General features: G+C 39.1%; 1 protein-coding gene across 4 annotated transcripts; it reads left to right on the plus strand.

Moving 5' to 3' along the window:
- Window positions 1–339: 339 nt before the first annotated feature.
- Window positions 340–20,606, plus strand: LOC115168395 (peroxisome proliferator-activated receptor gamma). 4 transcript variants are annotated; one of them, XM_029723624.1, is made up of 8 exons: window positions 340–608; window positions 4,350–4,392; window positions 5,811–6,504; window positions 6,918–7,111; window positions 7,430–7,568; window positions 16,226–16,422; window positions 16,938–17,415; window positions 20,243–20,606. In XM_029723624.1, exons 3-8 carry the CDS (start codon window positions 5,826–5,828, stop codon window positions 20,488–20,490), a joined length of 1,935 nt encoding a protein of 644 aa, XP_029579484.1. In that variant the 5' UTR covers window positions 340–608; window positions 4,350–4,392; window positions 5,811–5,825; the 3' UTR covers window positions 20,491–20,606. The 4 variants fall into 4 exon arrangements, with proteins under 4 accessions (XP_029579484.1, XP_029579482.1, XP_029579483.1 ...); XM_029723623.1 differs by lacking the exon at window positions 340–608 and adding an exon at window positions 675–1,091; XM_029723622.1 differs by lacking the exon at window positions 4,350–4,392.
- The last annotated feature ends 2,538 nt before the right edge of the window (window positions 20,607–23,144 follow it).

Consider the following 23,144-nt stretch of genomic DNA (forward strand, 5'->3'; position numbering starts at 1 on the left):
CAATCCGTCAGGATGCTCTCGATGGTGCAGCTGTAGAACCTTTTGAGGATCTGAGGATCCATGCCAAATCTTTTCAGTCTCCTGACGGGGAATAGGTTTTATCGTGTCCTCTTGGTGTGCTTGGACCATGTTAGTTTGTTGGTGAGGTGGACGCAAAGGATCTTGAAGCTCTCAACCTGCTCCACTACAGCCCCGTCAATGAGAATGGGGGCATGCTCGGTCCTCCTTTTCCTGAATGCCTCGTTGCCTGCTTTATATAGCAAGCCACGACCATGTGACTCACTGTCTGGAGCGGTCCACTTTTGTGAACCGGGTGTTGTACCTAATAAACTGGCCGTTGAGTTTATGTCTACTGTAAGCCTATGGATTTATATGTACTGCTGCTCTGAAAACAGTTATTTACTTCAACATTCATATGAGAATCACACAATCTTATAAACTAGTCTACAGTAGCCTACATCATTCTACTATTCCAGTCTACCTATGAAATCAGATAATCCCTCAGTGCAACAGGTTTGTGCCCAGTGTTCAGTGAAGAATTACTCCAAAGTCCAACCCCAACTGAATAGTGAAGAACGAGTTGATATTTGTGTTGCAGATCAAGACAGGTAGGCTAAGCTACATTACCCTTGAATAATTCTGATTGCGTGAGAATGTAAGATGTGCTCCGGCAATCTAATTTCAAAAGGTGAAAAAGTGCAACTGTCTGTCAAGGCTATTCATGAACACAGACTACAGTCTATATCTCATAAACTATTCTACGGTAGCCTACATCATTCTACTATTCCATTCTACTATCTATGAAATCAGATAATCCCTCAGTGCAACAGGTTTGTGCCCAATGTTCAGTGAAGAATTACTCCAAAGTCCAACCCGTAAATGGAGGCGGGAGGGAAGATGGGAAGCCATGCAGTTCGCAGAGGGAACTTCTGTTATTCAAACACTAGTTGCGTGACCCAAATGTAACCTGTCCTATTATTAAGCAACCCCGTGATCGAGAAAAAGGAAGACATATTGCTGAATATGTGAATTAAGCTTCATAAGTGAATAGTGAAGAACGAGTTGATATTTTGTGTTGCAGATCAAGACAGGTAGGCTAAACTACATCTGCCTTGAATAATTCTGATTGAGTGAGAATGTAGACTGCTATCTAGTTTCAAAAGGTGAACAAGTGCAACTGTCTGTCAAGGCTATTCATGAACACAACTGATAGGGGTTTTAAATCCATCAAAGGCATTCATTTGTTTCATTTGACAATTTATCTCGACCTATTTGCATAGCCATACAAAACCTTTATGGATTATAATAAGGATTTATTTTGTCAATTTAAACGCTAGCTTGTCTGTAATTCGAACAACATATATGCTACTGACAACTTTTGACAGTTTGATAAATGTTTAATTTATTCCACCCAAGTTGTCAATTTATACTATTGTATTTTTATTATTACTATTCTATTATTATAAAGTAACTGCCTAACTCATTAAAGAAATTGTGTAGTGGTTACTCAAACATCTCCAACAGCCAGTAGAACTCAAATCATAAAAGTGGTACTACAGTGGGGGAAAAAAGTATTTGATCCCCTGCTGATTTTGTACGTTTGCCCACTGACAAAGAAATGATCAGTCTATAATTTTAATGGTAGGTTTATTTGAACAGTGAGAGACAGAATAACAACAAAAATATCCAGAAAAACGCATGTCAAAAATGTTATAAATTGATTTGCATTTTAATGAGGGAAATAAGTATTTGACCCCCTCTCAATCAGAAAGATTTCTGGCTCCCAGGTGTCTTTTATACAGGTAACGAGCAGAGATTAGGAGCACACTCTTAAAGGGAGCGCTCCTAACCGCAGCTTGTTACCTGTAAAAAAGACACCTGTCCACAGAAGCAATCAATCAATCAGATTCCAAACTCTCCACCATGGCCAAGACCAAAGAGCTCTCCAAGGATGTCAGGGACAAGATTGTAGACCTACACAAGGCTGGAATGGGCTACAAGACCATCGCCAAGCAGCTTGGTGAGAAGGTGACAACGTTAGGTGCGATTATTTGCAAAAGGAAGAAACACAAAAGAACTGTCAATATCCCTCGGCCTGGGGCTCCATGCAAGATCTCACCTCACCTCGCAATGATCATGAGAACGGTGAGGAATCAGCCCAGAACTACACGGGAGGTTCTTGTCAATGATCTTAAGGCAGCTGGGACCATAGTCACCAAGAAAACAATTGGTAACACACTACGCCGTGAAGGACTGAAATCCTGCAGCGCCCGCAAGGTCCCCCTGCTCAAGAATACATATACATGCCCTTCTGAAGTTTGCCAATGAACATCTGAATGACTCAGAGGACAACTGGTGAAAGTGTTGTGGTCAGATGAGACCAAAATGGAGCTCTTTGACATCAACTCAACTCGCCGTGTTTGGAGGAGGAGGAATGCTGCCTATGACCCCAAGAACACCATCTCCACCGTCAAACATGGAGGTGGAGACATTATGCTTTGGGGGTGTTTTTCTGCTAAGGGGACAGAACAACTTCACCGCATCAAAGGGACGATGGACGGGGCCATGTACCGTCAAATCTTGGGCAAGAACCTCCTTCCCTCAGCCAGGGCATTGAAAATGGGTCGTGGATGGGTATTCCAGCATGACAATGACCCAAAACACACGGCCAAGGCAACAAAGGAGTGGCTCAAGAAGAAGCACATTAAGGTCCTGGAGTGGCCTAGCCAGTCTCCAGACCTTAATCCCATAGAAAATCTGTGGAGGGAGCTGAAGGTTCGAGTTGCCAAACGTCAGCCTCGAAACCTTAATGACTTGGAGAAGATCTTCAAAGAGGAGTGGGACAAAATCCCTCCTGAGACGTGTGCAAACCTGGTGGCCAACTACAAGAAACGTCTGACCTCTGTGATTGCCAACAAGGGTTTTGCCACCAAGTACTAAGTCATGTTTTGCAGATGGGTCAAATACTTATTTCCCTCATTAAAATGCAAATCAATTTATAACATTTTTGACATGCGTTTATCTGGATTTTTTTGTTTTTATTCTGTCTCTCACTGTTCAAATAAACCTACTATTAAAATTATAGACTGATGATTTCTTTGTAAGTGGGCAAACGTACAAAATCAGCAGGGGATCAAATACTTTCCCCCACTGTAACTCATATGTCAATACGATTTCTTATCTTTTAACATTTTTGAGTACTGTTAACAAATATTAGGTTATTGAGTAAATACATCTTTATTTATTTGTGTTCTGATATTCTAGTTATTGAGTTTTACAAGTTATGATTATTTAATATTTTAAAGTCAATCTAGCATCTATTAAATAAGTTGTTCATACTTGACTCTATTATGTTTTACGTCTTTACTTAAAATAATAAAGTAGTAATAAGACATTGATATTTATGTAAAAAACACTTGATTATCTGTGTTGTGCTGATATAGAATTATTACGTTTTTACAAGTTATTTACATTTTGGTCATTTTACATTTTACATTTTAATTATTAATTCATAATAGTGGCACGTGGCTCTTTTTTTAAAGAATTGTGGGTATTTCAAAATGTTTAGACTTCATGGTACTTTTACACAATGGTGTATTAATGTTTGAAGAAATAAAAGTATATTTCTAAAATAGTATTAAGCAGTTTGTTGTGCTATGAGGTGTAGTTGATCATGATGAACGGATATCAAACTGACGTTCAATAATGAGACAAGCCATTCCCACCATCAACTAGGTAATGACCATCAACTAGGTAATGACAGAGGATAATGCAGCATCCTGTAATGCTTACAGCTCTACCTCCAGTTACTGCTAGAGGAATGATCACTGTGCTCAACAACGCCTGCTAAGGCGGGTTAAAATGACAAATTGTCAAATACCTAAAACAATGTTAAACACCAAGACATGACCACTGAAAATGACTAATCAGAACTACTTACTATTTGAGATTTTTGTTTTTATGAAGGTTAACAATTTAAGTAGAAGGGACCCTAAATTTCTATGTTCACTACAACAAATTTTCCTCTTCAAGTAACTTAAATTGTACATAATTTAATTTAGTTGCAAAAAGCTCATAAAACACATAACAATTAAATATTTACAACTTTAAAAGATAATCATATGGATGGAAATGTCACTGTATTACTAGAAAGTATTGAATACTGAAATACTTTGAGTTAGGTTACTCGAATGGTTCTAAACAACGTGTTTCCACAACAAAAAAATTGTTAACAGAACTAATGACTTTTTACAATGTAGTATCCAGACCTCAGTATGATCCCCGTAATTCTCAGGTGTTCCCTGTTTACCAACTTCTAACACACTAACCTTTTCAATCATACCACTTAGGTAACAAGACTGTTCCACAGGACTTTGTCAGTCTTCTGTTGAGGTATGTGTAGATAATTTATCAGCACTCATCATTAGGGTTGCAAAGGAAGGGTATATTACAAGAAACTTTTCAAGTTTACCAATAAACTACTAGAATTGTTGAATTTTACAAGGATTTTTTGCAATCTGTCAGAAGACATCTAGTGGCCCCTTTGGGTACTTAAGAATTTTACTGGTGTCTGTAATTATCTCTGGCCTTCTGTGTATCCTGATCATATGTCAAATATTTGATAAGATGATTTTCAAATAAAAAATAGGATGACAAAGCAGTAAAAGATTATCCTAAATATAAACCATTAACTTAGTGAATACCATTGGTGTTTAATAGGAGGGTTTCAGCATTAAATATCCTTTATATATTATGCAAAACATGTACATACGCACGCAGATATGCACGCACACATGCTGCCTATGAAAGTTTTCTCATTAATTTTGAAAGACTCTAGCTACAGACGACAGGTGGCCATTTATCACCCTACACTCAGATATGTTTCAAAAAATATTATATTATCTTGATTTCTGCGGAGGGAGGGAGGGAGGGAGACAGACAGACAGACAGACAGACAGACAGACAGACAGACAGACAGACAGGGAGGGAGGGAGGGAGGGAGGGAGGGAGGGAGGGAGGGAGGGAGGAGTAGAAAGCACATTTTCTCTTTCCTCCCCCTCTCCCAAATTACTGTCTTTACTGGTGTTCTGAGTGAAGTGCTTGAAACCAGCTAATTATTGTTCTGACATACAGAGGCTGGTTTGTTTTGAATTAAGATACTGTAAATATGTATCTTATCTTGATTTCTGCAGAGGGAGGGAGGGAGGGAGAGGTAGAGAGGGAGGGAGGGAGGGAGGGAGAGAGAGAGAGAGAGAGAGAGAGAGAGAGAGAGAGAGAGAGAGAGAGAGAGAGAGAGAGAGAGAGAGAGAGAGAGAGAGAGAGAGAGAGAGAGAGAGAGAGAGAGAGAGAGAGAGAGGTAGTTGTACCTGTCAATTCTAAAGGTCTTTCTTCGAGTTGAAGTGAACGTGGCTATGTTCACCTTTCTCACATAATGTCTCTAAGGTGGAGAAATGTTCTGAAATGGTACAGTACAGAAAGTTGTGTTGACTTACTGTGGGTCTGAGAGTTCCTACCAGGGGGCCGCTTAGTTCGCTCTCTTATCTCTTAAACACTGCAATAAGCTGAATGAAAAGTGCATTCTTGTGTTTGCCCTGAATCTAATGTACAGATCCAAATGAGTGCAAATGTAGAATTAGTCAAATTATTTATCTTAGTTTTAACAGGCTGAAGTTATAATAATTACACCCATTTATAACAGCACTGGTAATGAATGGTTTGCCTCTTCAGTGGTCTCCTTGATAGCTTTATTTATAGTAAATTGAGACATTCATACTGTTAGTTGACCTCTTCACTGCTGTCTTCTTATCCAGAGATGGTGGCCCATAATGAGTTTTGAGCTGGGCACATTGGACCTGGCAGAGATGGACAACAGGATGAATAGTTCTGACATGAAGACCCTGTCAACCCTGGACCACCCTTACCTCTCCTCCCTAGACCACAGCCTCAACAGTCCCCACCACCACAGTCCAGACAGAAACCACTCATTCAATCACAGCCCAGACAGAAACCACTCATTTAACCACAGCCCAGATATAAACCACTCATTCAATCACAGCCCAGACAGAAACCACTCATTCAATCACAGCCCAGACAGAAACCACTCATTTAACCACAGCCCAGATATAAACCACTCATTCAACCACAGCCCAGATATAAACCACTCATTCAACCACAGCCCAGACATAAACCACTCATTTAACCACAGCCCAGATATAAACCACTCATTCAACCACAGCCTAGACATAAACCACTCATTTAACCACAGCCCAGATATAAACTACTCATTCAACCACAGCCTAGACATAAACCACTCATTCAACCACAGCCCAGATATAAACCACTCATTCAACCACAGCCCAGACATAAACCACTCATTCAACCACAGCCCACACAGAAACCACTCATTCAACCACAGCCCACACAGAAACCACTCATTCAACCACAGCCCACACAGAAACCACTCATTCAACTACCCATACAACTACACATACAGCGAGTACCAATGTAAGTCTACTGTAAGGGACTTTTACTAAATCTGGCATTTACTAAAGTGTAATAACTTAATGATCTATAAATGTAATCTTATGTTAAAGCAATTGCCTGTGATGCTATGTATACAGATGTAGGATCTTAATTTGATCACCCTGTTGCAAGAGAACTTTCCAGCAATGCAGGAAATGTAAAACATGCAGTGTATTTAAGGTTTAAAAAGGCTTCTGAGGTTTGAAAGTTTGACATTTCAGACTTCATTCCCCTACGAAAAATGTATCAACCCCTAGAAAAATGTCCATTAATTATAATCCACATAATAATTCACATTTCCTGTTGCTGCAGGATTATTTTCCTGCTGTAGCAAACAGGCTCAAATAAAGATCCTACATCTGCGTCTCATTGTGTTCTCATTTGTCTTTCTTTAGGTTCATTAAAAGAGGAGTCCATGTCCTCTCTTTGGTCTAGCAACTGTAGCGTTGTCAGCCTGTCCAGACCCCCTCTTCACTCCAAGTCCCCCACTTACACAGACCCCAGCACTCTGCTCTACATTGACTGCAGAGTGTGTGGAGACACGGCCTCAGGCTTCCACTATGGAGTCCATGCATGTGAGGGCTGCAAGGTAGGACTGAGACCTACCAACTGAGGTTCTGGTGGCCTGACAGTATGTATGGCTATTGTGTTTGCTTGGAGCTATACAAATGCATTGTTACACGTTTGAGCATAAAAACAAAACAAGCGTCTTGCTATTTAACCTCCAGGGAGTCATATATTAGTAAGGATTTAACCCTGACACATAAACACTCACCGTAACCCTTGTATTCATGTCAAGCTCACTGTTTTCATTGATCACATTTCTTTTTTTAAATTCTGTAATATAATTATAGTCTGTTGCTGTTTTATGATTCTACAATCTACATGTTTTCTGCCTTTCTCTTAGGGATTCTTCCGCAGAACCATGCGGTTAAAACTGGTGTATGACCGCTGCGATCTGCATTGTCGGATTCACAAAAAGAGCCGGAATAAGTGCCAGTACTGTCGCTTTCAGAAATGTCTGCTTGTGGGCATGTCACACGATGGTAAGTAAAATTGTTGTGAAAAGTATATTTGCTTAACAAGATTTTTAATGGTCATGATTTGTCATATACAGTGCATTCGGAAAGTATTCAGATCCCTTGACCTTTTCCACATTTTGTTACATTACAGCCTTATTCTAAAATGGATTAAATTATTTTTTCCCCTCATCAATCTGCACACAATGCCCCTTAATGACAAAGTGAAAACAGGTTTTTAGAAATGTAAGCACATTTATTACAAATAATAAACTGAAATACCTTACTTATTTAAATATCTTCACTGTTGACGTTGAGATTGGTGTTTTGCAGGTACTATTTAATGAAGCTGCCAGTTGAGGACTTGTGAGGCGTCTGTTTCTCAAACTAGACACTCTAATGTACTTGTCCTCTTGCTCAGTTGTGCACCGGGGCCTCCCACTCCTCTTTCTATTCTGGTTAAAGACAGTTTGCGCTGTTCTGTGAAGGGAGTAGTACACAGCATTGTACGAGATCTTCAGTTTCTTGACAATTTCTCGCATGGAATAGCCTTCATTTCTCAGAACAAGAATAGACTGCCGAGTTTCAGAAGAAAGTTATTTGTTTCTGGCCATTTTGAGCCTATAATTGAACCCACAAATGCTGACGCTCCAGATACTCAACTAGTCTAAAGAGGGACAGTTTTATTGCTTCTTTAATCAGAACAACAGTTTTCAGCTGTGCTAACATAATTGCAAAAGGGTTTTCTAATGATCAATTAGCTTTTTAAAATGATAAACTTGGATTAGCTAACACAACGTGCCATTGGAACACAGGAGTGATGGTTGCTGATAATGTGCCTCTGTACGCCTATGTAGATATTCCATAAAAAAATCTGCCGTTTCCAGCTACAATAGTCATTTACAACACTAACAATGTCTACACTGTATTTTTGATCAATTTTATGATATTTTAATGGACAAAAATGTGCTTTTCTTTCAAAAACAAGGACATTTCTAAGTGACCCCAAACTTTTCAACGGTAGTGTAAATGTGATATTTCAGTTTTCTTTTTTATTCATTTGCAATAACATGGACTCTTAACAACGTAATGAAACTTTGTTGCTCCAAGACAACTCCCTCCTCCCTGCAGCACCAGCACACATTGAAATAGAATGAATAGAATGGGTTTGGAACCTCTAATCATGGCAATTTGACTGGTAAACTCATGGGTACACTCGCAATGGCTGCATGGTATTGGGATTTATACAACGGGTGGGTCTAATCCTGAATGCTGATTGGTTAGTTAAAACTGTATTCCGGGCCGATCTCTTTTCCACAAGTTGCCACCGGCTAAATCTGTGATGTTAAAATGCCTATTTACTCTGTTCCATCTGACTGTGTAATCCACAGTCTCATCAACCCAGCCAAGCAACATATAAACTTGATCTCCACTATAAAAAGCATCTAGACATTATCTCACATTTATTTTAGACTAACATTTCATTTTCAACAGCGGAGATTTGTATTAACCTTGCTGTCTGTCTCTCCGACATTTGCAACATTGAAAAAATATTCAAATTCGATCTCCAGCTGTCCCATAGTAATGAACGTCTCGGGAGTCGGGACGAAACAGACAAGCAGGCAGCGTTTCTCAGCCAGTCGAAATCATGAATAAGCTGGCATCATCATGTTACTGTAGCTGTGTTGTTGGCTAGCTCCTTTGAACAACAGTGTCCTGGCGAGTTTTTATCCACCCCTAAAAAATACTTAAAAATTGTGGAAACAATGTCAAATGAAACACAGCTAATTTGAGGTATTTCCAGCTTCAGTTTGAAGTGATCATGTTACTGTAGCTGTGTTGATGCCTAGCTCCTTTGATCAACAGTGTCCTGGCGAGAGAGCACATTTTCTATGCCAGGCGAAGTCGTGCCTCATTAGCTCATTGTTATGGACGTATCCAAATAAATGTCTCGTGAAAACAGCTTAAATAAATGAAAAATGTTGACTTTGTCTCAGACCTAACAACAATATATCCTCCAAACACCAACTTCTCTAGCATTATCACTTAAGGAATCATTTGAATGAACATTCTACATTTCCATGGGAATTATTGCTTAAGTGATAATGCCCTTGAAGGCGATGTTTGGAGGATATATTGGCACGGTTTGTCGGCCCTCAACGAACAACACCCGTGCCAATATATCCTCCAAACACCGGCTTCTCGGACATGATCACTTAAGCAATCATTTCCATGGAAATGTAGAATTCTTTATTTTTATTTTTTATTTTTAGGGGTGGATCAGCTTAATATTGTGGAATGAATATTGCTTCCATCAATGTAATTGTCTTCATCATTTCCAATCCCCCACATATTTTTGGGGTAAATATATATATCCATACACGCATGCATACATATACACATATATGCATACACATACCTATATAGACATACATACTTTTACTATATAGACATACTTTTTTAAAGAATATACCTTTATTATTATTCCCTGCAAACCCTACCACCGATCCTCCAATTGGAGTAAACTAATAAACACTTCGGCTTTTACCTTCAATTTATTCATCTTATACACATTTTACAGACACAGTCTATTTCAATAGTTATTTTTTGTTTGTTTTTAGTCCTTCCTCTATTTCTGATGTCCATCCAGTTTGATTTCTATTTGTAACTGTGCTATTTCACAAAAGTTCTGAACCTATATACATTTTACAGACCCCGTATGTTTTACATTGTTTATCTTGTTATTAGTCCCACCCTTCAGCTCCATTTAACCCCTCCCATCTATCTCTCAACATCATCCATTTCGGATTTCTATTTGCCATATATGTTTCAACTGTGCTGTGATGCTTCACAAAACAATTGAACCTTTCTATTCTCATAGCTTCTACAGATTGTAAATTAAATATAAACATTTTTGATAAAATAATTATTATATTATTGATTGATTGACTATGGCTTTTCAAATCACCCAGTATTGCTATCTGCAGCGTTAGTTCAACGCAAATGTTGCAATTCTTCACCCATTCCTGGACCTGTGACCAAAAACGAGCTACATATGGACAATACCAAAATAAATGATCTAATGACTCTGCCTCCTCACAGCAGAATCTGCAGAGCTGGGAAGATTGTATCCCCATATATGTGTATAACATTCTATTAGTTGCAAGAATTTTGTATAGTAATTTAAATTGAAAAATTCAAGTTTTGAATCCGGCGTTGTTTTGCGTATCAATTCATTTTGTTTATTTATTTATTTCACCTTTATTTAACCAGGTAGGCAAGTTGAGAACAAGTTCTCATTTACAATTGCGACCTGGCCAAGATAAAGCAAAGCAGTTCGACAACATACAAAAACACACAATTACACATGGAGTAAAACAACATACAATAGAAAAAAATAAGACTATATACAATGTGAGCAAATGATGTGAGATATGGGAGGTAAATGGTGGCAAGTAAATAAAGTATGGCAAGAAAAACACTGGAATGGTAGATTTGTAGTTTGTAGAAAGTTCAAAGTTAAAATATAAATAATATGGTGCAAAGGAGCAAAATAAATAAAATAAATAAATACAGTAGGGGAAGAGGTAGTAGTTTGGGCTAAATTAAAGATGGGCTATGTACAGGTGCAGAGATCTGTGAGCTGCTCTGACAGCTGGTGCTTAAAGCTAGTGAGGGAGATAAGTGTTTCCAGTTTCAGAGATTTTTGTAGTTCGTTCCAGTCATTGGCAGCTGAGAACTGGAAGGAGAGACGACCAAAGGAGGAGTTGGCTTTAGGGGTGACCAGAGAGATATACCTGCTGGAGCGCGTGCTATAGGTGGGTGCTGCTATGGTGACCAGTGAGTGGAGATAAGGGGGGACTTTACCTAGCAGGGTCTTGTAGATGACCTGGAGCCAATGTGTTTGGCGACGATTATGAAGCGAAGGCCAGCCAACGAGAGCGTACAGGTCGCAGTGGTGGGTAGTATATGGGGCTTTGGTGACAAAACGGATCATAAACCATGTGCCATGGAATGGGTACATCGAAAATCTCTTCCCAACTATTTTGCAATTTATATGGCACAGCTGTTAGTTTTTTGGTCCTTAAATGAAATTGATATATGTTTTTATTTATCACACTTTTCTTTAACCATTTATGTTCTTCAATACAGGGCCGACATACAAGTTCCTTACTTTTTCCCCTTCTACTTGCCTCTTCCATTTTTGTGGTAATGCTGCAATTAATTGGTTGTAATTTTGGGTAGAGCAGACATTTCCATATGTCTGTGTTAGCTGCATGTGTGACATCACTCCACCAGTCCTATTTTTATATCATTCACTAAAATTATACCTTTTTTAAACATTTCTTCGAAAAATACATTTTTTTAAATCAATTACTATATTTGAATTTAACCACAATATTTGTTGTATTATTTGTTCTGTCTTTTCAGGTGGATTAAACTGAAATTGCAACCAACTTTCTAAGGCTTGTTTAAAAAAAAAAAATATTTTGGAGATTATTTCCTTTTCAAACAACCGAAAGTGGGCAGGTTTAATCTGAATAAAGGGGAAAAGGCCCTTCTTGAACATAGGATGGACATTTGTACCAATTTACTAGAAAACCAGTTTGGATTTAAGTATAACTTTGGTATGACTGATGCCTTTAGTGAGAGGTCTAATGCTTTAATATTTAATCATTTCTGCCCTCCGAATTCATATTCGTTATATAAATAGGCCCTTTTAATTTTATCTGGCTTGCCGTTCCAAATAAAATTGAATATTTTTTGTTCATATCATTTAAAAAGCAGGTCACTAGGTGTAGGCAAAACCATAAGCAAATAGGTAAACTGTGATATGACTAAAGAGTTAATCAGGGTGATTTTTCCACAAATAGACAGGTATTTTCCTTTCCATGGTAGCAAGATCTTATCTATTTTTGCTAACTTTCTATAAAAATATATTGGAGTGAGATCATTTCTTTCTTTTGGGATTTGTATACCGAGTATGTCCACATCTCCGTCAGACCATTTCATTGGTAAACTACATGGTAATGTAAAATTTGCATTTTTTAGTGATCCAATACGTAATATAGTACACTTATCATAATTTGGTTTTAATCCAGAGAGGATAGCAAAAGTATCTAGATCCTCTATGAGGCCGTGGAGAGACTCTAATTGTGGTTTTAAAAGAAAACATGAATCATCGGCGTACAATGACACCTTAGTTTTTAAGCCACGGATTTCTAATCCCTTAATTTTATTTTTTCATCTAATCTTAACAGCTAACATTTCGATGGCAATAATAAATAAATATGCCGATAGTGGACAACCTTGTTTTACTCCTCTAGATAGTTTAAAACTTTCTGAGATGTAGCCATTATTTACTATTTTACACCTAGGGTTACTATACATAACTTTAACCCATTTTATAAGAGATTCCCCAAAATTGAAATATTCTAGGCATTTGTATATAAACTCCAGTAGTGCTTTATCAAAAGCCTTTTCAAAATCAGCTATGAAAACCAGGTCTGGTGTCCCCGATATTTCATAGTATTCCATTGTTTCCAGTACTTGTCTTATATAATCTCCAATGTATCCTCCATGTAAAAAAAACCTGTCTGATTAGGATGAATAATATCTGACAATACTTTTTTAATTCTATGCGCCAAGCATTTTGCTAGGATTTTTGCATCACAACACTGAAGTGTAAGAGGTCTCCAATTTTTTAAATGGACTGGATCTTTATATATACCATTTGGGTCCTGTTTCAGTAATAATGATATCAGGCCTTCTTGTTGCGTGTCTGATAATCTACCATTTATATAGGAGTGGTTAAAACATGCTAATAATGGTCCTTTGAGTATATCAAAAAAAGTTTTGTATACTTCCACTGGTATGCCATCCAGCCCTGGAGTTTTCCCATCCTTAAAGGCCCCAATTGCATCAAGCAGTTCCTCCTCTGTAATTTGACCTTCACATGAGTCTTTCTGTACAGATGTTACTTTTACATTATTATTAGGAAAAAAATCCATACAATTAGTTTCAGTTAGTGGAGATGGAGGAGCCTGAAACGAAAACATATTCTTAAAGTACTTTACTTCCTCTTTCAAAATATCATTTGGTGAATCATGCGTGACTCCATCATTTGTAACAAGTTTTAATGAAACATTTTTGGTAGCATTTCTATATTGAAGATTGAAAAAGAATTTGGTGCATTTTTCCCCATATTCCATCCAGTTCGCTTTATTTTTATAATATATTACACTGGATCTTTCTTGAATAAGTTCCTCCATTTCTTTTTGTTTTTCCTCTAACTCATTCTGTGCCTCTATGGTACCGTTTTTATTGCTATCTAACTGTACTGATAGTCCTTCAATTTCCTTTGTTAATATGGACTCTTTTGATCTAAATTGCTTTTGTTTTATAGATGAGTACTGAATTGCATGGCCTCTAAAGGCACACTTAAAAGTGTCCCATACAATAAGGGGATCTGCTGTACCTATGTTATGTCTGAAAAGGTCAGTTATAAATTCTTCTGTCCTAGTTCTAAACAATTTATTATCTAGTAGGCTTTGATTAAATGTCCAATATCCTCGCCCACGTGGAAATTCTGTAAGAGTAATGTATATGCCAATTATGTGATGATCCGACCGCATTCTGTCCCCTATCAACACTTTTTAAACTTTTGGTGGCAGAGAGAATGGCATAAGAAAGTAGTCAAGATGACTAGCTTGATTAAGCCTCCGCCATGTATATCTCACTAGGTCAGGGTATTTAAGTCTCCATATATCCACTAATTCCAATATATCCATGACATTCATGATTTCCTTAAGTGCCTGAGGGTGATAGTTTGTAGTGTGATTTCCTTTCCGGTCCATAGAGGTATTTAAGACCGTATTAAAATATCCCACTATAATAACAGAGTCTAGTGTTGCTTGTAGAGTTGATCAATTCTTATATATATTTTCAAAGAAGCTTGGATCATCATTATTCGGACCATATAGGTTAATAAGCCATATCTGTTTATTGTCCAATAACATATTTAAAATAATCCATCTACCTTGATAATCTGTTTGGACAATTTGCACATTTGGATCAAAATTACTGTTAATTAAAACCATCACCCCTTTCGAATTTCTTTGCCCATGGGAGAAATATATTTCGCCACCCAGTTATTTTTCCACAAAACTTCATCTAAAATTGTAGCCAGGTAAATACTGATCGTCTTTTCTTATTATCTGCTGGGCTATTACAATTATAACTGGCTATACTTATTTCACCACTTACCATAATGAGACACGACTTTAAATTCTATTTATGAAAATATATGTTTATGAATATATATGTTTGTAAACGTACCATTAAAAAGTAACATGATGATTGAGTGTCTATATAGCTGTACCATGATATTTGCATTGCAACTAAGTAAACCTCCAATTGGTCCCTACTATTCCACTGCTAAAAGCCTTCCTCATCCCTAGTTGGGTTGTCATCCCAATGCCCGGCAGACCACCCCCGATCCCCCGTATCCCATAGCCCTGAACAGACTGTTATCCATCCTTCGAAAAGAGCACACAGTGCCATTTACCGAATTGAAGTAAATCAATTGCCAAATGCATTTCCATTGCCCTCACCTCGATTTGTATTATATATAGCTGTGGATCATCCTCTATTGTCCCTAACATCTTTTACTCCTTCACAACAGTTGTGGGATACACACATACACAAACTGTAAATGCATTTGTAAATCAAGACCTTTCTGTTGAGAATGTGAGCTTATGGTTGTGTGGGGGGAAAGGGTTGAGTGTGTGTGGGTGTATGTGTGTATCCCATACACCCACACACACTCAACCCTTTCCCCCCACACAACCATAAGCTCACATTCTCAACAGAAAGGTCTTGATTTACAAATGCATTTACAGTTGCAGCTGCATTAGAAGGCCTGCAAGACCGCACAAAAAATGGGCAGAAATTGAGAGATTTTATTAACCATTGTCACATCCTAGATGATGGAAGTCAAATGTATACCTTTTCCCTGAAACACCCACAATACCCCCACCCAAATGTTTTTTTGTTGTTGTAAGTTTAATGTTCATTCAAATGATTGCTTAAGTGATGTTAACTGATGTGGCTCATGCAATGGAATGTATTTTTTCTAATGTAAGTTGAGTTGAATCAACAAATCACAGCACATATTGATGGATACACTTTCTGCTTTGACTTCCTGCTTTGCTCCTATGGGTGCACTCGCAATGGCCGCCAGTCCACCATTATGCCATTATTGACTTGAATGGGGACACCCGTTTTATTAATTATATTTCTATGGCAGCACAGTCAGGAGCAGAGTAGAGGAGAAAATGTGCGTCTTTATTTTTTGTTGCGTCTGTATTTTTGTTGTTATAAAGGTGACCCAGTCATTTGGCTGACCAATAACCGTCATCCAAAATTCCATGACTGTCACAGCCTTAATCAAGGGTTTTTAACATATTCAATGTGAACTGTTTCAACAGCAGGTGTCTGTCTGAAACTGGGCCTTAAGTCTTTGGAAAGGTTTCTACACAGCAGGATGAAGTATATTCCTTCTTTAGCCAACGTCTTTGTCATTGTCTTGTTTGGGCAGCCAGTGACGTGTAGCATTATTCAATACAGAAAGAGTCTGACTGGCACCCAGGCTAGAATATAATGATTTTGATGTCCCCACGCAGCCATCCGCTTCGGCCGGATGCCCCAGGAGGAGAGAGAGAAGCTGCTGGCTGAGTTTATGGGTGTGTCCCCCAGGAGCCCAGAGTCAGCAGACTTGAGAGCCTTGTCCAGGCAGCTGTGTCTGTCCTATCACAGACACTTTCCCCTGACCAAGAGCAGGGCCAGAGCCATCCTGTCTGGGAAGACCCACGGAAACTCAGTAAGGGCCCAATTGTTACTTGAGATACTGTACAACTACATGAACATAATCTTTAAAGTTTTGCATAAATTATGCATTGATGTCAATGGAACATTTGTTATATGAGTCAGAACAGAGCCATTGAAAGCCACTTTACCTCTTTCTGTCTCACACACACCAGACATTTGGTTCTGTATATTTGAATATCACAGTTTTTGGTAAATGCACTCTGTCCTGATTAACTGGTAGCAAAATATCAGTCTACAGTTGGAAGCAGTAATATTGGGTCATCTCAGCTTGTCTAAGAGGAAATAACTAATAGACAGTTATTTATAATTTAGAGAAGCAGATATATTTTCACTAACCTAAAAGTCAGGATTTTAATTTATCGTTTATTTCCAAGTTAGATTAACTCCTTGTGCACCCAGCAAGGGGCCTAATACTGAATCACTACAAATTGCCAAGAGAATGAATGGCAATGGATAGCAATGCTTCATAATACATTGTTTTTAAGGGATGTCTCTCTTTCCTTCCAGCCGTTTGTCATCCATGACATGAAGTCCCTGACAGCGGGACAGGACTTTATAAACAGTAGACAGTTCCCTTTCCTGGAGCACCAGAGGTCTGTCCTGCCCCCTCAAGAACCTGCCAGGGAGCTGGAGCTCTCCTTTTTCCGGCAGGTTCAGTTCCGCACCGCTGAGGCTGTACGAGAAATCATAGAGTTTGCCAAGAGCATCCCTGGGTTCACAGAGCTGGACATGAATGACCAGGTGACCCTGCTGAAGTACGGGGTCATCGAGGTCATGTTGATCATGCTGGCGCCGCTGATGAACAAGGACGGCACACTGTTCGCCTACGGACAGATCTTCATGACCCGGGAGTTCCTCAAGAGTCTGAGGAAGCCCTTCTGTGAGATGATGGAGCCAAAGTTTGAGTTTGCTGTAAAATTCAACATGCTGGAGCTGGACGATAGTGATACAGCACTCTTCCTCGCTGTCATCATCCTCAGTGGAGGTGATGTTTTTCCGTTTTACATTTATGCATTTACAGTTGAAGTAGGAAGTTTACATACACATAAGTTGGAGTCATTAAAACTTGTTTTTCAACCACTCCACAAATGTCTTGTTAACAAACTATAGTTTTGGCAAGTCAGTTAGGACATCTACTTTGTGCATGACACAAGTCATTTTTCCAACAATTGTTTACAAACAAGATTATTTCACTTATAATTAACTGTATCACAATTCCAGTGGGTCAGAAGTTTACATACACTAAGTTGACTGTGCCTTCAAACAGCTTGGAAAATTCCCGAAAATTATGTCATGGCTTTAGAAGCTTCTGGTAGGCTAATTGACATCATTTGAGTCAAGAGGTGTACCTGTGGATGTATTTCAAGGCCTACCTTCAAACTCAGTTCCTCTTTGCTTGACATCAAGGGAAAATCAAAAGATATCAGCCAAGACCTCAGGAAAAAAATGGTAGACCTCCACAAGTCTGGTTCATCCTTGGGAGCAATTTCCAAATGCCTGAAGGTACCACGTTCATCTGTACAAACAATAGTACGCATGTATAAACACCATGGGACCACACAGCCGCAATACCGCTCAGGAAGGAGACGCGTTCTGTCTCCTAGAGATTAAAGTACTTTGGTGCGAAAAGTGCAAATCAATCCCATAACAACAGCAAAGGACCTTGTGAAGATGCTGGAGGAAACAGGTACAAAAGTATCTATAGTCACAGTAAATCAAGTCATATATCGACATAACCTGAAAGGCCACTCAGCAAGGAAGAAGCCACTGCTCCAAAACCGCCATAAAAAAGCCAGACTACGGTTTGCAACTGCACATGGGGACAAAGATTGTACTTTTTGGAGAAATGTCCTCTGGTCTGATGAAGCAAAAATAGAACTGTTTGGCCATAATGACCATCGTTATGTTTGGAGGAAAAAGGGGGAGGCTTGCAAGCCGAAGAACACCATCCCAACCATGAAGCACGGGGATGGCAGCATCATGTTGTGGGGGTGCTTTTCTGCAGGAGGGACTGGTGCAGTTCACAAAATAGATGGCATCATGAGGATGGAAAATTATGTGGATATATTGAAGCAAAATTTAAAGACATCAGTCAGGAAGTTAAAGCTTGGTCGCAAATGGGTCTTCCAAATGGACAATGACCCCAAGCATACTTCCAAAGTTGTGGCAAAATGGCTTAAGGACAACAAAGTCAAGGTATTGAAGTGGCCATCACAAAGCCCTGACCTCAATCCTATAGAAAATTTGTGGGCGGAACTGAGGATGTGTGTGTGAGCAAGGAGGCCTACAAACCTGACTACGTTACACCAGCTCTGTCGGGAGGAATGGGCCAAAATTCACCCAACTTATTGTAGGAAGCTTGTGGAAGGCTACCCCGAAATGTTTGACCCAAGTTAAACAATTTAAAGGCAATGCTGCCAAATACTAATTGAGTGTATGTAAACTTCTGACCCACTGGGAATGTGATGAAAGAAATAAAAGCTGAAATAATCATTCTCTCTACTATTATTCTGACATTTCACATTCTTAAAATAAAGTGGTGATCCTAACTGACCTAAGACAGGGAATTTTTACTAGGATTAAATGTCAGGAATTGTGAAAAACTGAGTTTAAATGTATTTGGCTAAGGTGTATGTAAACTTTCGACTTCAACTGTATATTAGATAGATGCGGTAAAGAGGTCAATGGAACTCATCCCAAACGCGTGGGGGAAAGATGCCGTGGAGAAAATGTCCAGAATCTTCTCATTGCCCCCTAGCAAAATTAGCCTACCTTAAGGCTATTGTTTATACAGTATGTGTATTTCAGACTATGTTGAGGTAAACATCGGAGTATATTGCTTGTATGCATGTCAACCCCAATACATGTTCATGTCATCGTCACCAATCTACTGCATTGCAGTTCAAAATTACTTTTGCTACCACCACCGATTTCTGTATGCTAGCTATCCTACCAGCTTATACAAACCGGATTTAGCATTTAGCAGTCAATTTTTCTAAACCTGAAAAGGAACTTCTAAATGTTATGCAGCAAAAACAGACATATATCAAAATCAGACTTTAGACTTCATGACGGATTTGTCACGGCTGTCGAAAGGATTGGACCAAAGTGCAGCGTGGTTGTAGTTCCACATTTTATTAAATCCGTGAAACTTTGCAAAACATAAATAACTGAATTTACAAAACAAACCGTGACGCAGAGAGAAACAAACACTACTCAAAAGATAATCACCCACAAAAACCCAGGAAGGAAAACCCCTACTTAAATATGATCTCCAATTAGAGACAACGAGGACCAGCTGCCTCCAATTGGAGCTCATCCCAAACAAGCCAACATAGAAATACAAAAACTAGAACCTAAGAACATAGAAATAGAAAACATAGAAAAACACAAAACACCCCCTGTCACGCTCTGACCTACTCTACCATAGAAAATCACATCTTACTATGGTCAGGACGTGACAGGATTTCACGAATATACACTTTGTTTGATCAGATTTGTTGCGTGTGCGCCAATATGGCATCCGTCTTCTATCCCCCACGGTCTGCGTTCAATTGACCTCAACTGCAGGATTAGGTGTTTTATTGCTCTGAGATGGCTTGATTGGGCTTGAGACCAGATATAAAACAATGGTGACCTATTTTATGCTGTATCATTTCGATTGACCTTGGACTATGCTCATCAGGACATTGCAACTTCAGATCATTTGATGTATACTGTATGTCCAATCTTCCTCTATTTCCCTCTCTCTCCTCATGCACTTTCCACTCTCTGGTGACCTCTAACCTTGACCTTGTTGTGCTCTACTCTAGACCGTCCAGGCCTGGTGAATGTGAAGCCCATCGAGGACCTCCAGGAGGCAGTACTGCAGGCCTTGGAGCTGCAGTTGAAGACCATCCACCCAGAATGCCCCCAGCTGTTTGCCAAGCTGCTGCAGAAGATGACCGACCTGCGGCCGCTGGTGGCTGACCACGTCCGCCTCATCCACCTGCTCAAGAAGCAGGAGCTGGAGATGTGTCTGCACCCCCTACTACAGGAAATCATGAGGGACCTGTACTAGAGTAGTGGGAGACTCAGTTTAACAGCTATGAAGAAAAGAAGACTATACACTGTACAGCAGTGGAGGCTGCTGAGGGGAGGACGGCTCATAATAATGGCGCAAATGGAATCAAACACATGGAAACTGCATTTAACCCAACCCTCTAAATCAGAGAGGTGCAGAAGGCTGCATTAATCAACATCCACGTCATCTGTGCCGATGGACCAGTGGGTTAACTGCCTTGCTCAGGGGCAGAGCGACAGATTTTACTTTGTCAGCTCTGGGATTCAATCCAGCAACCTTTTGGTTACTGGCCCAATGCTCCTACCCGCCAGGCTACCTGCTGCCCATATTGGTGGGAACACCAACCTCCTGTGCTATACAGTACAGTTTTATCCAACTAGTGTGTTTATTATAAAAATATGTAGAACCTTATAGGTCTTTATCTAGCCAGGTCTGTTGGTGCTTTGGTCAACTCTTCTGTGTCATGTATATCATAGCAGCAATAGTCACTGAGACCAGGCTAGTTTTCATCAGGCTCTCAGTTAAAGCAAATGTCTGGCTTCACAGGTGACCTCCATGACAAGTGAGGGTTAAGTCTGTTTTCTTGGGACTTGTTGTTTAATAGAAGGATCTGTGAACTCTATTTAAACAATAAGGCATGAGGGGGTGTGGTTTATGGCCAATATACCACAGCTAAAGGCTGTTCTTATGCACGATGCAACGCAGATTGCCTGGATACAGCCATTAGCCGTGGTATATTGGCCACATACCACAAACCCCCGAGGTCCCTTATTGCTATTATAAACTGGTTACCAATGTAATTAGAGCAGTAAAAATACATGTTTTGTCATACGGTCTGATATATCACGGCTTCCAGCCAATCAGCATTCAGGGCCCAACCACCCAGTTTATAATACATTATGAATGATTCATTACTGAGTTTCCTACCGTCTTGCTCTAACTGCAGCTATTCTGTCTTCTACCACGCTTTTTAATTAAAGGGATGAAAGGAGAATTGATTTTAATTACAGGACATTTATTGGGGCATCCTACAATAAAATAAGCAGATACCTACAGGTGTTATATACTTTGAAACACAATGTGTGTTATCGTAATACATTGTTCATGATGTCATTTTTTATGTATGTTTCCATGTCTTTGAAGCATTTTTGAGAGGTTAGATGAGTGTGAAAACGTCTATTAGTTTCCATTTCCTCAACTTCACCCCCTCCCAACATTTCAGTGTATAATGTAACATCTACTACCACGGAAATATGCTATCCTGTGTTATGTATAAATCACCTGTATAAACAATACTAATATCCTTCCTGATAAATACTTAAAGTACATTTTAATGTTGCCATCTGGTGGTGAATATGTCAGAGATGCCATGCTTCATGATGTTATGCAATGTCTTGATATACCACTGTTGCTGAGGCAAAACGTGTCAGTGCTCATGTTAAGGTAACGATTGGCACGTGTTTTTCTGTTGCTCACTAGAAAAACGAGATTTCAGTCTTGGAGGTGTTTCCTGGCCGATTCCGCGATTGGTTAATGATGTTTGTCCCCCATGAGCCACTGTAGACGCAGAAGTCTATTTCACTTCCTCAAAATCCGCAGAATGAATCTATGATAACTCAAGAAATCAGTAATAAATGTTAACGTTTTTGCTGATCATATTTTAGTTGCCCAATTTTACATCTAACTAAGATGTGTGGTGCAGTATTTCTCAAGTTAATAAATTTGCGGTGTGTTGTCTTATATAAACAGTCGGAGCTGCTGGGCACGTCTGTCTCACTGTCTATGCTATTGGATGTTAGTGGGCAAATGGACATCTTCAAATCAAAACCCAAACTTAATTGACCAGTTGTGTTGCACGGATGTTACAAACTCCATTTTAGACGAAACTGACTTTATGACCAAAATTATCCTATTTACACTTTAGTACATTTTAACACTGAAATAACTGTTTCTGACTGATATTGATGCTACATAGGCAGTTTTCAAAGGGATTCGTTGCTGTGATTTATGCTTTACATAGTGTATTCTATCTACAATAAGATATTGCATGGTTAAAATGATTTAGTTTATTCAAAACATAATTGGGGAAATGGTACAATAGTTATTTTGCCACAGTGAATTAATGTGCAGCACAGGTAGTAGACTTGAGGTATACTTATCTACAGGGTTATAATCTTTATATATGTTGTATAATTGTCTATCTTTTGAATATTTATTTTAATGTTGATGCCCAAAGTCAGTGTCATCGTAATTTCTTATAGACAAACATGCCTTGTCTGCACAGGGAACATACACTTTGATTGACAGTTATTGTTTTGGGGGGGGTGCAGAGATGGATTTGTTGTATGTGCAAGAGGATGCTGCAGCATTCCCACCAGGTGGAGCTCTTGTCACCATAGGGCCAGATCAGAATTAGATCTTTGTATTCTATTGCTTGTCTTATTTTAAGGAGTCGCTCTCTATGGCCTGTCAGAAAGCAGAAATAGAACAGTTAAACACACACGCAGCAAAACTCCACAGAAATAGAAGCCAAGAGGTCAGAAGACAGAGATGGTTTTGGTCTTGTGTTTCACCACTTTTGATGACCCCAGGGCTATTTTTCCCTTCACTGAAGTTTTCTGAGACGCACATGATTCATAAGATACAGGAAA

This window comes from Salmo trutta, chromosome 30 (assembly GCF_901001165.1).
Source record: "Salmo trutta chromosome 30, fSalTru1.1, whole genome shotgun sequence".
Lineage (NCBI taxonomy): Eukaryota > Metazoa > Chordata > Actinopteri > Salmoniformes > Salmonidae > Salmo > Salmo trutta.

Bases quoted from the DNA above. Each gene is read 5' to 3' on its own strand.
- LOC115168395 (XM_029723624.1), top strand. From the start codon at position 5,826: ATGAGTTTTGAGCTGGGCACATTGGACCTGGCAGAGATGGACAACAGG. The intron at 6,505-6,917 runs GTAAGTCTACTG...GTCTTTCTTTAG, and splicing joins CACATACAGCGAGTACCAAT to GTTCATTAAAAGAGGAGTCC. The intron at 7,112-7,429 runs GTAGGACTGAGA...CCTTTCTCTTAG, and splicing joins ATGCATGTGAGGGCTGCAAG to GGATTCTTCCGCAGAACCAT.